Here is a 14,532-nt window from a genome sequence, read left to right on the forward strand (position 1 = left end):
ACCAGACAATCTGTGTAAAACAGGTCTGAAAGAGTGAGGAGCGAAATTTTCTCATGTCACAGAGGTGGAGGTGCTGTTAGTAACAGGGTGAGATTTGTTTTTAAGGAAGGCAGAGCCTTGGTGAATGTGCTCCAGGAAAGAGAAGTTGCGGCAGAAAGGTCACATGACAGAACAGCACTGGCAGCGTTTTTTCTTTTCAATACCTGTGGGTGGCAGTTCCTTGGTCGAGCTTTCATCTTTGCCTTCTGAAGACAGTTCGGTGGTCTCTGACAGAGGCCGGCCCGACACGAGGTCTGCGGCATTGCCGTCGATGGTGGAGATATCAGTGACGGTCTTCTCCCGAAGAGATTTCTCATCGTCCTCATCGATGAGGACGATCTCGGCTTTGATGGTGCCATCGAAGCCAAGCAGCTTCTTGGATTCCTCCTCGTCCTCTACACTGTGGTAGCCCATGAAGATCATGGTCACTGGTTTGTCGGCTGAGGCTTGAGGAGTCTCCGTGACCTCAACTTCGTAGCCTTTCCTAGGAGATTGTTTTTGATCTTGTTTGGCCTCCATGGAGCTCAACTGTCCTCCCATTGGCTGGGGCTCAGCCAGTGTGACAGTGACCACTGCGGTGTCACTTTGTGGTTTGGTCTTGCCGACTTGCTGCATGAACTCGTTCACCTCGCCAGGACTCCAGGGGTGCGTGCCGTTCTCCAGTGTAGTAGATCCCCCAGAACGCACTTCATAGATCACTTTGCGACCGTCATCATAGACTTTGACGCCCCTCTGGTGAGCGTCCTGTGGGCTGACTGCTGAGGCCGAGAGGATTTTGGTGGCACCTGTTTTTCGGTCCTTCTCGACACTGATCTCCATGGCGTATAATGCTTGGGGAAGAGTGCAGATGATTGTGGGTTAATGTCTACTCAGTGTGGCCTATTATGCATTACTGAAATGTGGCATGCTAGTTATTAATGGGTTTTTCAGTGATGTCACTATGTGCATGCAATATTTGTACAGTTTCATAAATTGGTATTAAATTCAGAGCCAAAAACACTAATTCAACCTACCCTTTGCACTGTTATTACGCTGTTACCAGTAACCGCTGTATGCTGATGTAAGCTTAGCTGACGAATCACTCTTGCACTTTTCTTGATTTTATGGAAATGCACCATTAGTCTTATATTATGCTTGACAGATTATAATCTTTGGAGTTATTATTAAAAGCATCCAATAAAAGGAAAACTGACTAGTAAAATACAAAACCCCCCAGAGCTATTTGTGAGGCAGCTAATTTGATTAATTTAAATGAGTGGTTCTACAGTGGAGGCTTGCAATCTATAAACTGGTTGCAGGAAAAAAAAAAGAAAAGAATACTAAATGCAAATAATGAAAATGCAACTAACCATAAAATTAGTTAGTACAGCTAAAAAAAAAAAAAAAAATCCATTTTAAGCCTTTGAGATGTTGGTGACCAGTTACCCTACTGTGTATAGATTGTGAAATACACCATTTTGTACATTCATTCTCACAAATGCACTGCGGTGAGTAACTGTGCCATCTGTAATCTACATTACTGTACCCTCTTTTGGCCATGGCCCAAATCCGTGACCACCCCAGCCCCTCCCACATCTCCATCAAGCACCTACCAGATTTTCTTGGCTGTTGTTGATCCCCTGAAGCTGTGACGGGAGACTGGGAAATCAGCTCTGGGAGGTTCTGGGAACAGTTGTAATTCACCGCATCTGTCCGGTGGAGAGCAGAAGATAAACTAAAACTAGATTCCTGTGTTCAAAAGCCCACCAAATTTGCTTCCTCCCCTTCCAACCCACCCCCCCATACCAAACTGAGTTTCTATCTCTCCCTCGCTCTTTTTTCCATGCAGCTACTGATTTGCTTAGACAGCAAAAGCAACGCGAGTGAATTAGAGCAAAACAATGGTCAGCTCTGGGTTATAGGGATTCCCTATGAATAGGTGGATCAGGGTAAACAAAGTGCAGAGTCATTGGCATATATGTGGAGTTCAATAGTCTAGCTGAGGCAAGAGGGAAATGGTCCAAGAGGCTAATGAACCCTATGTTTTAGTACTTGTCTACCATTGGGCTGGTACCTTGGAAGTCACATCCAGTGGTTTGTAGAAATGATCATGAACTTGGTCTGAATGGTCTATGTTGTATTCAGACTGATTTTAGCACAGGACAAAAAAAAAAAAGTCTAGAACAACAATGACTTCCATACCCCCATCTTGCTTCTGAAGACTCTGTAGACAGAAAAAAAGCAACATGATTAGAAAAGATCAGATTGTTGTAATTTATTTTGCTTTGCTACATTTTCATCCATATTATTTAATAAATTGTTGCATTTCAGTTATATTAAGTCATTTAAAGCTGAAGTGTGTAATTTCTGCACAACAATTTTTTTTACCAAATCACTGAAAAAATAATGATTGTTCCCCTTCAGGAACTCGAGCTGTGTTGAACACTTTGGGAATGCCCCCGCCAAGACACCGTACTGAAGCATGTGTGAAATCAGTCTAATAGCGAAGCGAGATGTCACGAGCGGGGTGAGGTGAGCAACCAGGAAGCATAAAGGCGCATTCAGCAAGCACACATGCTAGCTTTTGCTCTTCAGCAAACGCATCTGTGGTGTGTGTGTGTGTGTGTGTGTGTGAATGTATGTAAAGCACTCAGTCAGTCAGAAACACTCTGTTAGCAGGTGAAAAAATGCCAAAGTGTAAATCCAAATCAAATGTGGTGAGCAGATGGCGTTTCAAGTCATGTATTCCTCCCCGGCCACGTTATTTCTTGGGTGGGGATACACACAATTTGTGCGTTGTCTGTTTAGGTGCAGAGCATGCATGGGCTCTCAAGGCAATCTGCCTGCCATGACTGTGAGCTTCTCCCGTTTAGCTGTCTTCGATGAAAGCGCCAGGCTCCCAATCGTGCTAGGTCCAGCCCCGCTGTTGCTGAGGCACAGTGGCGGCTGTTATCATGGGGATCGCAAGTGGATTTAGCAGAGGGATCTGAAACGGGCTTGTCTTTATCTCAGTCCTCACACACTAGATCCATAGCCCCCTCTCAGGGATCTGATGCCCACCCCTCAGATGAATCTACTGCACACCTCAGTATACGGTGCACAATTCTCCTCAGTGGCTTTGGTGAGAATTACTGATACCCCTGCCAACCCTGGTGCTTCAGGGCTCAGTAGGCTACCACGAGCAAAATTCCCAGCTGCCACCCAGCGACGGCATCTCAGCTCGGGGAATAGAACCTCCACCCAGAAGTGTTGAAGCTCCTTTGGGGGGAGTTCGACCAGGAGGAAGTAGATATATTTGTGTCGAAGGAAACAACACTGTCTGCTCTGGTTCTCACTCACGCATCCAGCTCCACTTGGACTGGATGCTATGGTGCGGATATGGCCGAGGCTTTGTCTATACGCAGTTCCCCCAATCGCTCTGCTCCCAGGAGTTCTGGAGAGAGTACACCAGTACAGGGTCCGTCTTTTGCTAGTAGCCCCGTTCTGGCCAGCCTGAGTATGGTCCTCAGATCTGGTGTCCCTCCTCGATGGCTCTCCATGGGAGATTCTGATCAGGAGGGACCTCATCTCTCAGGCGGGGGGCACCATGCTTCACCCCCACCAGTTGTGGGTGTGGCCGCTGAGAGAGCACAGCTCAAAGCGTCTGGTCTCTCAACTGAGGCTGTCAAGACCATACTCCAGTCCAGAGCTACCGCCACGAGGAAACTGTACGCCTTGAAGTGGAAACTGTTTACCTCTTGGTGCAGACAGCAACTTCAAGACCAAGTCCTCTGGCCTCCAGTCACCCATGGGGGTCAGAGTGCATTCGACCAGGGGTATGGCAGCCTCCAAGGCCTTATCAGTGGGCGTGGCCCTTCAGGATGTTTGTGCTGCGGCAGGCTGGTCCTCTCCGCACACATTCATCTGTTTCTACACTTTGAACCTGACATCTACTCCAGAGTCCCAAGTCCTTTCGTCTTGATGTGCTCGCCAGAAATACACAGGACTGAGTCTCCCTGCCATACTCCCTGCATCCCTGCAGGCACTCGCTTCCGAAGAAGTTAACATGCACTTGCCGGCTGCTCATTTATGCTTCCTGGTTGCTCACGTCACCCCACTTGTGACTTGCTATTGGACTGATTTCACACATGCATCAGTAGGGTGTCTCGCCGGGGGCATTCCCAAAGCGTTTGATGCAGCGTCTCTTTCCCTTTGGGAAACCATGGTTGCATACGTAAACTCAAGATGTTTTCAAACAGGTTTCCAGAATGACTCTCAATCTGCTATTGAATGAATAAATTACACACTTCACATTTAAGTAACAGTTAAAATGTCTGCATGCCATAATGTTAGATAACAAAATATCAAACTCTAGAAGTGGCTTCTGTGAACAAATGATAAGTAATTTAGACTTTTCTAAGACATATTGGTAATAACTTTCTGTGGATGTATGGATATATATTAAAATTTTTATTCATAATGTCATAATTACGAGTGGGAACTTAGAGTCTTTGTGAATGCAATGGAAGTAGTGTATGTAGTTGATGGTTAATTATTTGAAATGTTTTTTTTTTTCTTTTATAATACAACTAAATAAGTTGTATGTACAAAATAAACATAAAAGCACACTTGCTATCCTTTGTCATAAAGTTTAAAACCTTTATGTATTTTTATTAAGTAAAGAAAGCATATGTAAATCAGCATCTTGAACAGTGCTTTGAGTACACCTGGCGCTGTAATAATGACTTTGCAACTCATAAATATAAAATGCCTAAGGAAGACTTGAACACACCGTTAGTAACAGTTGTATTTAATCAGTTAACACATATATGTCCTGTCTTCTATTATAATAAAAGCCACTTACTTTGATATTTTGTCTAATGCAATGACATTCAGACATTTTAACAGTGGATGTCCATACTCAGTCTGAGGCCACTCTATTGTGTGTTCTTCTGTCTCGAGGATCACATACCTTCTGTAGATCTTCAATAGATCTCTCTGTTTCCCGCAGTCGCTCTCTGAGAACTTGCTCTTTAGCTGAAATCTGTGATTCTTCATTCTCCAAAAGACAGATTTCTGATTCCAATCTACAAAAACACAATTTATTCATTTGTATACAGTACATACGATACAATTATTTATAAAATGCTAAATAAATTCCTCAGAAATACAGAGACTGCTTCACATGAGAAAAACGCAATATAGTATTTAAATCTTACTGACCCTAAACATTTGGACAGTAATGTACTGTATTTACACATAACACAAATTTTTTTATATGGTTTCAGAATACTTCTAATATAACGCTACACTACTTTTAGGATACTTATATGGTTTTTTTGAACCAATTTTCTAAGCAAACAAAAAATCAGACATTCTGCTAAAAATATAATTTTGCATTCCATGGAAGAAACAAAATCAGGCATGTCAATGCTCTTTACTCCCTGATGAAAAGTGAGAACCATAAAACCAAATCTCCTATTCACTGTATCACAGGGTTTTTTTTTTCAGGTGTACAGATGTGCTGCCCATTGACTAAAATTCTGGAAATTAATGAGACCTATCTCTTCAGTGTCAATTAAGCCATGCATATTCCACTTTTCCCAACGGACTCCTTTCTCACTCATTCTGAATGCTGGCAGCCAATGAGGAAGCTGCCGGCGGAGGAACCCGCGCTGCCTCCACCCATGAGAATTTCCTGCTATTGTTTGGATCACTGAGGTTACGTGGTCTGCAATAACAAAAGAGCAGGAGCATGATTCCTGATGAAAATTCCTTCTACAAAGTGACATGTGCCATCTATATGTATACAGACATAATGGATTGCCATGAACGCACCAAAATATGGCACTGTCTGAGCTTTTTCTTTGATTTTCAAGATCAAATTCAAGGAACCCCATTTGGTTTTTTAGCTTTTGTAAAACTTTTTTCTTAAAAGAGATGTTTGGCAGAATGCCCAAGCTCCCAAACACCAAAAGAGATAAACAGCATCACATAAGATAATATGAAAATATATTTTGTCTGTTTTGGAACTTGACATTCCCTAGATACTGTTTGATTATGTTTTATGGAAAAGAGCAGCTTAGAAATTCTGTAAAGCATCTCTTTTTAATTTCATGAAGGAAAGAAAGAAAGAAAGGGGTTGAAACAACACAGTCCCTTGTGAACCACGTACACTTTAGCAATAGATTACTTATTCTGGAATGTATTTTACATGTATATTACGTAGTTTAAATTTCTATTAAATGCAATTTAATGAACTTTAGATTGCTTTTTCTGGCCCACTAGTATGTCTTTATGTAGTTTCATATTTACATCTATTGTCTTTGAAATGTGTGTGTGTGTGTGTGTGTGTGTGTGTATATATATATATATATATACACACAGGGACAGACTGGGACTAAAAAACGGCCCTGGACTTTGACTAGGCCTGGCCCAAAGCAATCGGCGCACATAAACCCGACAACAACAACAATAACGCCAAGCATGAGTGTCACAAGACTTTAATTGTGGCTCATGATACTATACCATCCAAATGATAGCAATAGCACTGATGTTTACTAGATGTTGAGCTGGAGTGGGAGTCTTTTTCTGCTCTCGGTCTAAGCTCAACCTGAATAAACAAACGATGGAATGGATTTAAAAAAAAAAAACAGGTTTTATTCCATGCTGTCTTAAAATGAATTTATTACTTAATAATCTTAATTTATGCAGTAATTAATCTTACTGCTCAGATAATAATACCACATCTAAATGAAAATACACCATTACAAATGTAACTTCTGTATTCAAAATCGGAAACAAGTTATATGAAAAAGTTTGTAAGCATTAACTGTAATGTTACCAACATTTTTTAAAGTAAAAGCACAACATATTTTTTAATATTAGCTACTGCATGTGTCATTTTACAGCTAAAATGTTGAAGTTTAGCTGTTTTAACTACTGTAATCATTAAAAATGTAGCAACCTGAATATCACTTCCTAACATCATCTCTAGCAAGTAACTCTATTTCTCCTCTCATGTTCCATACTTGGTTCTGGATCTGCCTGTGGAACCCGCTCATCTTTCTGTCCCTCATCATCACTGGTGGCATGTTGCTGCATAGCTGTCTGGCTCACTTCTTCACTGCTGCTAATATTTAACTGCGAGATGCTGCTGCTGGAAAATATTGCTATATATTTCAGTTCCTTTGGGACATTTAGCGGCTTCAGTTTTTTACCCGCGCCCGCGTTACGCATATTGTTTGTTTGTTTGTTTCTATGCTTCTTCTATCTAACGTTAACGTCTTTGCTGTTCGTTTCTTCCTACTCTTGCACTTCTTCTTCTCCTTACTTGGTGTTTCGCTATATTCATTTGTTGTGATGATTTGCAGCACATTTCGTTATATGCATGTGTTGTGATGATTTGCAACATTTGTGTTGTCTAACTGATTAAGATGTTTTCTTCATTTGCTGATGTTTTTTCAATTTGCATGTGTTTTCTTAAGATTCACCGTAGATTATTGATATACAGTACTTTAACGTAAAACATGTAATTTGACATTATTAAAAAGAGCACTTTTAAAAAGTCTAGTCTAGTTCAGGATCTCTGATTATGTACACTTAAGTGGCCTTTTTATTTCATTAATATCATATTATCTGCAAGTACAGTTTTTTTTTTTTTTTAAGATTTGAAGTCCACTACAAGTGAACATTCAATACAATTAAGCACAATTCTTTTCCACAAGGCTGAGTTTAATCATGGTATTTCTAAACTATTTCTTCATCATCTGTGGGCAACAAGTACAGCTGTGTGTTTTAATCATAGCTTGGTAATCAGGGGTTGCCTGAAGAAGAATGTATTTATGCTGTATTTGTGCAAGCCTAATTAGTGATCAATGGAGAACAATTAGTTGGAGGCATCTGCCAAAGAGTTTCAACTACACACACACACACACATGTTCAAGTGTTCAATTGGTAAGAATTATTTTGATTATACATTTACATTATATAATACATTCTTCTAACTATAAGTAACTTTAAGTAACTACTCAGCTATGGACACAAATATGGAAATTTGTTATGGATACATAAAACCAAAGCCCCAATCTTCAAGCCCATCTAGTGGTGGAATCATGGTATAGCATGTTTCAAGATCAGCGAGGGAAAGAGGAACTTTAGACAGGCTTGTCAGACAGGAACCAATTTCACACACACACACACACACACACACACACACACACACACACACACACACACACACACACACACACACACACACACACACACACACACACACACACACACACACACACACACACACACACACACACACACACAGTGTTTATAACCCCAAACCACTGAGAAAATAATCCTGCATTTGGTATTTTGACTCTAAACCTTTCCTGAGATGTAGCTACTGCTCCATGTGACAACTAAACGTGTCTCCCTTATCCCCTTGTTTTATGCTTTAAATTCATCAATTGTGTTTTTCTGAAAGTATATATTGCGGTATGAAATTGGTGATTCATGTCCAAAGCTCTCTCAAGACAGTCACAGCTCACACTAAATAAGTGCAAAGATTTATTATTTCAATTTAGGAAAAGAAGAAACAGGAAATCAGACCCACAGTAACATCAACATCCATAACTATTAATTGTTTCTGTGAGCTATAAAAGTTGTGATTGTGCACACTAGGCCCTTTTACTAGCTATATGTTTTTTTTTTTTACAACTGATAATGCAGTACTTGCATTTCTCAGACACTTTTATCCAAAGGGACTGACAGTGCATTTAGGCTATACATTTTTTGTAACCAGTATGTGTGTTCCCTAGGAATTGAACCCATGACCTTTTGCACTGCTAACACAATGCTTTACCACTAAGCCACAGGAACAGTACAAAACTAGACTCTTCCATGTGCAAATAACTAAAACAAGAGTTTGTTCACTATAGTGTGAAAAGTAAATTTTGAACCAAATTATTATTAGAGGATGTATCAGTAATTTAATATTCCAATGTTATTTTTTTCAGTCAGTATATATAACAATTTTTTTTTTTTTTTTTTGGATTACAGAGAGGTTCCAGTCACTTTGTTGCATGTGTTGCACTGCCTTGTAAGTTGTGATGGTTGTTGACCATGACTCATTAAAAAAAGCGGACTACCTTTTTCCAAAACTCAGTGAGAGGTCAAGAGTGCACCTTGTGCTGTGTCTGGGTGAGCTCATACAGGCCTCACACCCACTGCTGACTTCCTGCATTATTTCTCATGCTTCCTGACTGTTTGCATCATCTTCTCCTATTGGCCATTCCCATTATTCTCGCTCTCTAGATTTTCTTTTTGTATTTTTGTTACTGTATTAGAGAACATACTGTAATGCAATGTTTTTATGATTGTGTTTAAATCATCTTAAATTACCGAAGTACATAAAATAATAGCATATGGTTCACATTTACTGTTGTTTATTGATTTTTCACAAAAAAATCCAGTCATTTCAACAGGAATACATGCAATAGGGATTTTGTGTGAGGTGCCAATTTTGCAATAGGTTCAATTTGTCATGCAAATTTGCTGCATTGACCAATAGAAAGCTGCTTAGATCTAGAAAATACCTTTTTTAACCAAAATTTTGCTAACATATCTGCACATTTATATGTAAATACATTACATTGTTATTTATAAATACCAATTTGAGACATGAAAGTCTTTCGTGCAGTTGATTGGCTTTCTTTCTTTCTTTCTTTCTATGCTTGCCTTTATTTATAGGTCCAACTAGATGGAGCTCAGTCTGCATGCTATATCTGAAGCCCTCCTCCTCCCCTGCACCACATGTCTAAATCCATTACAGCGTTCCCTTTTGTCTTGCAGCAGCATGTTTTACTATTAAACACTCTTGAGGTTCAACAGAGTAATCTGAATAATAAGAAGAAGAAGAATAAATGAGAATGTGATACAGTTACAACAATTAAAAATAATGTCTTATGGTTTTGGGTTGAAATACGACATTGAAATATGGGGCATATTTTTGGGGCGATTCACACATTTGCAATCACTGCAAAATCTATGACATGCATGTTTACTCAAACCTCGGCTAGAATCATTATGAAACTTGTGTGAGGTCATCACTTCACAGCAATGGCCAGCAACGTTTCTGTTCTCAGCCAGAGTTCAGCTGAACCCACCCTCCAGTTCCCATGACAACACAGATTGATTGCTTCCTGTTCAGTTAAACAGATGTCAAATCTCAACGGCTGTAAGGGAAATCTGTAGGACTTCTGCAGTATTCATATTCTGTCTTTTCTACCGCAATTATGAGACGACAATATGGAGATTCATCTCTGAGGTGCTCTCAGAGTCAGGAATGACTTGTTTCTAAGGCAACACTCATTAAGGCAAAATGTGTGACTTTGTCGATAGCAAAACATTGCATACATTTACCTCACAATTATCTTGGTAAATGTAGAAGAAAATGAAAGTACACCAGCTAACAGTGGCTAAAATTCAATATAGTACATATATATATATATACAGTACACACACACACACATACACAACTAAACAGCAACTTATTTTATTTCAGCTAGCTTCCCAGGATTTCCAGCATTTCTCGTTTCCTTATAGTATTTTGATGTTCTGAAATAACTCAAACTAAAAACTTAAATAAAATTAATAAAAACTACCCTACTTGTCAAAATTTTGGAATAATTACAGTATGCATTTTTTATGTTTTTGAAATTGGTCTCTTATTTAGTCTTATTTATTTAATCCAAATATAGTAAAACTTTAATATTGTGAAATATGATTACAATTCAAAATAAGTTTTCTATGTAAATATTGTAAAACTTTAATGGTAATTGCAATAACACTAGGGCCTAAAGACTTTCTGAAATACTGTGAATTCCATGCTGACTGACTCAAAACAGAGGAAGAAATTCAGTAGCTCGTGATATGTTAAGAGGTCTTAGTTTAGTAATAGCAGCCAGTCTTATCTGTAACCTTGATGCAGTGTTTATTTTTATGTCTCTCTTTCCTCCAGTGCAAGAGGAGCGACTTTACACTTTCTTTTCACCATATTAGGAGCTCACATCACACAGTGCATGTGCAGATTTGTCGGGGAGGTGCTTTATGAGTGAGTTAGTATCATGTCAACACCACATTTTTGCTGGAAGTCCTGGTAGTTTAAAGCTTTACTTTAGTCTCAGAGGCTGGGACGTCTTCTGTAATGTTAAGTTTTTAGGAGAAGTCTGTCCTCGCAAGAGATCCACTGCTGTTCAGCACAGGCTATAAGAGCTACAACCAAAACCATTTACTGTAAGCTTCTGTTTTTTTTTTTTTTTTTTTTTTTTTTTGAAGCAGGCAGACATAACCTCATGCTTTGTGTTTTAAGTGTGATACAGCAATGTATCCGCTGATTTGTTTAAGACAATATTTGCATATTTTTAAATTATAGCCATCTGTTGATAGTGCTGTTTTGTCTGCTGACAGTCATACTTGTACAAATGTAGTCTAAAAATACATTCTCACTCACAATCCTCTTTTTTTAGTCTACAAAATGATCATTAAGACATTATTATTATTATTTAGCTTTAAACCATTGCTTCCGGTTAAAATATGAAATAAATAAATACATAAATAAATAAATAAATAGCTTCTGGTCTGAATCAGGAGAGAGATCTGCACAGTGAAAAGTGAAAACGGTTCAAAACAGCTCTAAACCAAAATGTGGGTGGATTTTGATGTAAGAGGAAAACAGGGAAAGGACCTTTTTTTTTTTTACTGGAGGAAGAGTTATTATGGATTGTAGACTCCTATTTTGGCCAGAAGTGACAGTTTAAAGTAAAAACGTCTTAATAATGGATTTGTTTCTTACAAATATGCAGCTTTTGCCTTCTCAAGATGGTAACTGATGGACTGGAGTGGTCTGGATTACTTGTGGATTATTGTGATTTTTTATCAGCTGTGTGGACTCTCATTCTGATGGCACCCATTCATCTTGGATGCCCTGAGGATGAGCACATTTTTAGCAATATTGAATGTTTCTTTTAAATTAAACTACCAATTTTTCGGACTATAAGTCGCACCTGAGTATAAGTCGCATCAGTCTAAAAATACGTCATGATGAGGAAAAAAACATATATAAGTCACACTGGACTATAAGTCGCATTTATTTAGAACCAAGAGAAAACATTACCGTCTACAGCCGCGAGAGGGCGCTCTATGTCTTCAGTGTAGACTACAGGAGTGCTGAGCAGCATAGAGCGCCCTCTCGCGGCTGTAGACGGTAATGTTTTCTCTTGGTTCATGTCTCTTAGTTCATTTCTCTTGGTTCATGTCAAATAATTTTTTTTAAATAAGTCGCACCTGACTATAAGTCGCAGGACCAGCCAAACTATGAAAAAAAGTGCGACTTATAGTCTGGAAAATACGGTATACAGAAAGTTGAAGATTTGATTCTGCTTTATCAGCTCTGGAAAATATGTCTCGAGTGCCCATTTATTTTGGAGAATCTCAGGGTACATAAATAGCCAGCAGCCACTCCCTCAGTCTCCATAGTTCTGTCAAAAAGGTTTCATTCCTCTTGCTGTCCTGACAGAGAGATTTCTGTGTGAGTTTACCCTGCCCCATCACCCCCACCCAGCAGCCCAGGAAATATCACCTCCCACCCACATCCACACAATGATCTGAACAGTCGCCCTGTCCATTTGTCTCAATTACCCTTTCAATGACAGATGGGAGCTCACAGCCCAAAAATGTTTGCTGTTTTAAGTGAGCCTAAGTGAGAGTAAATGCAAATTCCTTTGTTCAATGACCCATCTTGAGGCCTTATTCAGATCTAGCCTTGTTTTAACATCCGCTGTCAAAATCCCTCCCTGCCTATTTTGCCTGAGCTCTGTGGTCATATGTGATGCAAATAATTTTAGATATGATACCACTTTATATACTTTGGGAAAAATTAAACATCCCAAACAGGCATTCTAAGACAACATCCTATGCAAAGAGGAAACCCACTCCTAGAGACTTAATAAAATCTAAACAATGAATTGGATATTGAATGGATGACTTCATGGAAGTGTAAATTAGCAATAAACAATGTTATTCAGAACATCCACTCATTACTGTCAAACAGAGAGTAAAAGCATCATACACTTCAATCACAAACTAACAGATTATGTAATCACTTTTGAGGACCAAAAGGTACCACATAACTTATGTAATATGAGATTTCAAAATCCAAACATCTTCCAAAAACTCCCACACAGCTCACTTGAATAAACTGAATAACAATTGATTCCATCAAAACCAGAAAACCAGTTAGCCCTCCAAACAGCATTTCAAACCCTTGTTTGAAACCAATCTCTTTGGGCTAAACTTGCTCTTGCTGGTTTCATCAAACATTCAGAGGCCTTGAGACTTCAACTTCAGCCTTTTAGCAGAAATCAAAAGACCCTCCAGGCCTGCTCTAACAATAATAAAACAACAACAAAACTAATCACTTAACACACATACTAATACACTAAACCTTAATTAAGCAAACTTAGTTCCAAAAACACCAATGCGTTTCTGTTTTGTTTATGATTGGATTCAGTTAATTAAAATACACCGCAGCCATGGTTAGTATCACGTGTAGCATTTCTTGCACAACTTTTTTATCAGATTGTAAATCAAATTCCCAACGTGTTACACTTTTGCTAGTGATTCAGTTAAAGTATATCACTCCTTGCACTGTTTAGTTGGTTTTCTAACACAAGTCACAACATCATGTTTTTGATGCAGCAGTGCTGTTTGATTGGCAAAATATCCTGCTGCAGAGCGATCAACTGAAACGCGCATTGGTTTGGCAATGCATCTCATATGAGGAATGACATCTGCAGAGGTTCAAACATGGCGACCAGATGAGCTTGAAGGAAGCAGCTTTGAAGTTCTCATAATTAAAGCAAAGCTGAGCAGAAATGCAGATCATTACTCCAGTGTTTGGGACAGTGGTGGCTTAATGGATGCTGTTGCATGAAATAAACATATAACCCCCAAAATATCCCTTATTTTCTAAGATGAGATAGAAAGTGGAAAGACTTCACTAAATGTTGGGTTATTTTTCATCTGAAAAACATTACTGTACCTGTGAATGGAATCTTCTAGTGTCTTGACGTGAAGTTCATCTTGCTCGACCTGTTTCCTCCGACCTTCATCTCCCTCTTGTGGCACTGCTGGTGTCCCCTGCAGAAGCCATCTCTCCCTCATGGCTTTAGACTGTAAAACAGAAACATTTTCTACAGTTAGGTAATTGAACTACTTCAGGGGTGGTCAACTTTGGCCCTGGAGAGCCACAGTCCTGCAGAGTTTTGATCCAACCTTGACAAAACGCACCTGCCTGTAGCTTTCTAGTAACCCTTAGACATTGATTAGACTGTTCAGGTGTGTTTGATTAACTCTGCAGAACTGTTGCTCTCAGGACCGATGCTGACCACCCCTGAGCTAGATGATTTATGAGGTGTTCTTTACACAAGTGTTTAGGATTGACAAAAGTCTTAGTACTGCAGGAGGTTTGAATTTCAAGTA

General features: G+C 39.2%; 1 protein-coding gene across 2 annotated transcripts in view; it reads right to left on the bottom strand.

Annotated features, from left to right (window-relative positions):
• LOC132132972 (A-kinase anchor protein 2-like) overlaps positions 1-14,532 on the bottom strand; it is an 85,149-nt gene that overhangs the window by 41,447 nt on the left and 29,170 nt on the right. The window contains exons 4-8 of one of the 2 annotated variants that reach the window (XM_059545609.1): positions 14,093-14,223; positions 4,970-5,084; positions 2,221-2,242; positions 1,632-1,727; positions 204-869 (exon numbers count right to left, since the gene is read on the bottom strand). In XM_059545609.1, coding sequence (XP_059401592.1) covers positions 204-869; positions 1,632-1,727; positions 2,221-2,242; positions 4,970-5,084; positions 14,093-14,223 — 1,030 coding nt within the window. Of the gene's footprint in view, positions 1-203; positions 870-1,631; positions 1,778-2,220; positions 2,243-4,969; positions 5,085-14,092; positions 14,224-14,532 lie in introns of those variants that run through there. The other variant, XM_059545607.1, reaches the window with a different exon arrangement.

Source organism: Carassius carassius, chromosome 49, assembly GCF_963082965.1.
Source record: "Carassius carassius chromosome 49, fCarCar2.1, whole genome shotgun sequence".
Classification (NCBI taxonomy): Eukaryota; Metazoa; Chordata; class Actinopteri; order Cypriniformes; family Cyprinidae; genus Carassius; species Carassius carassius.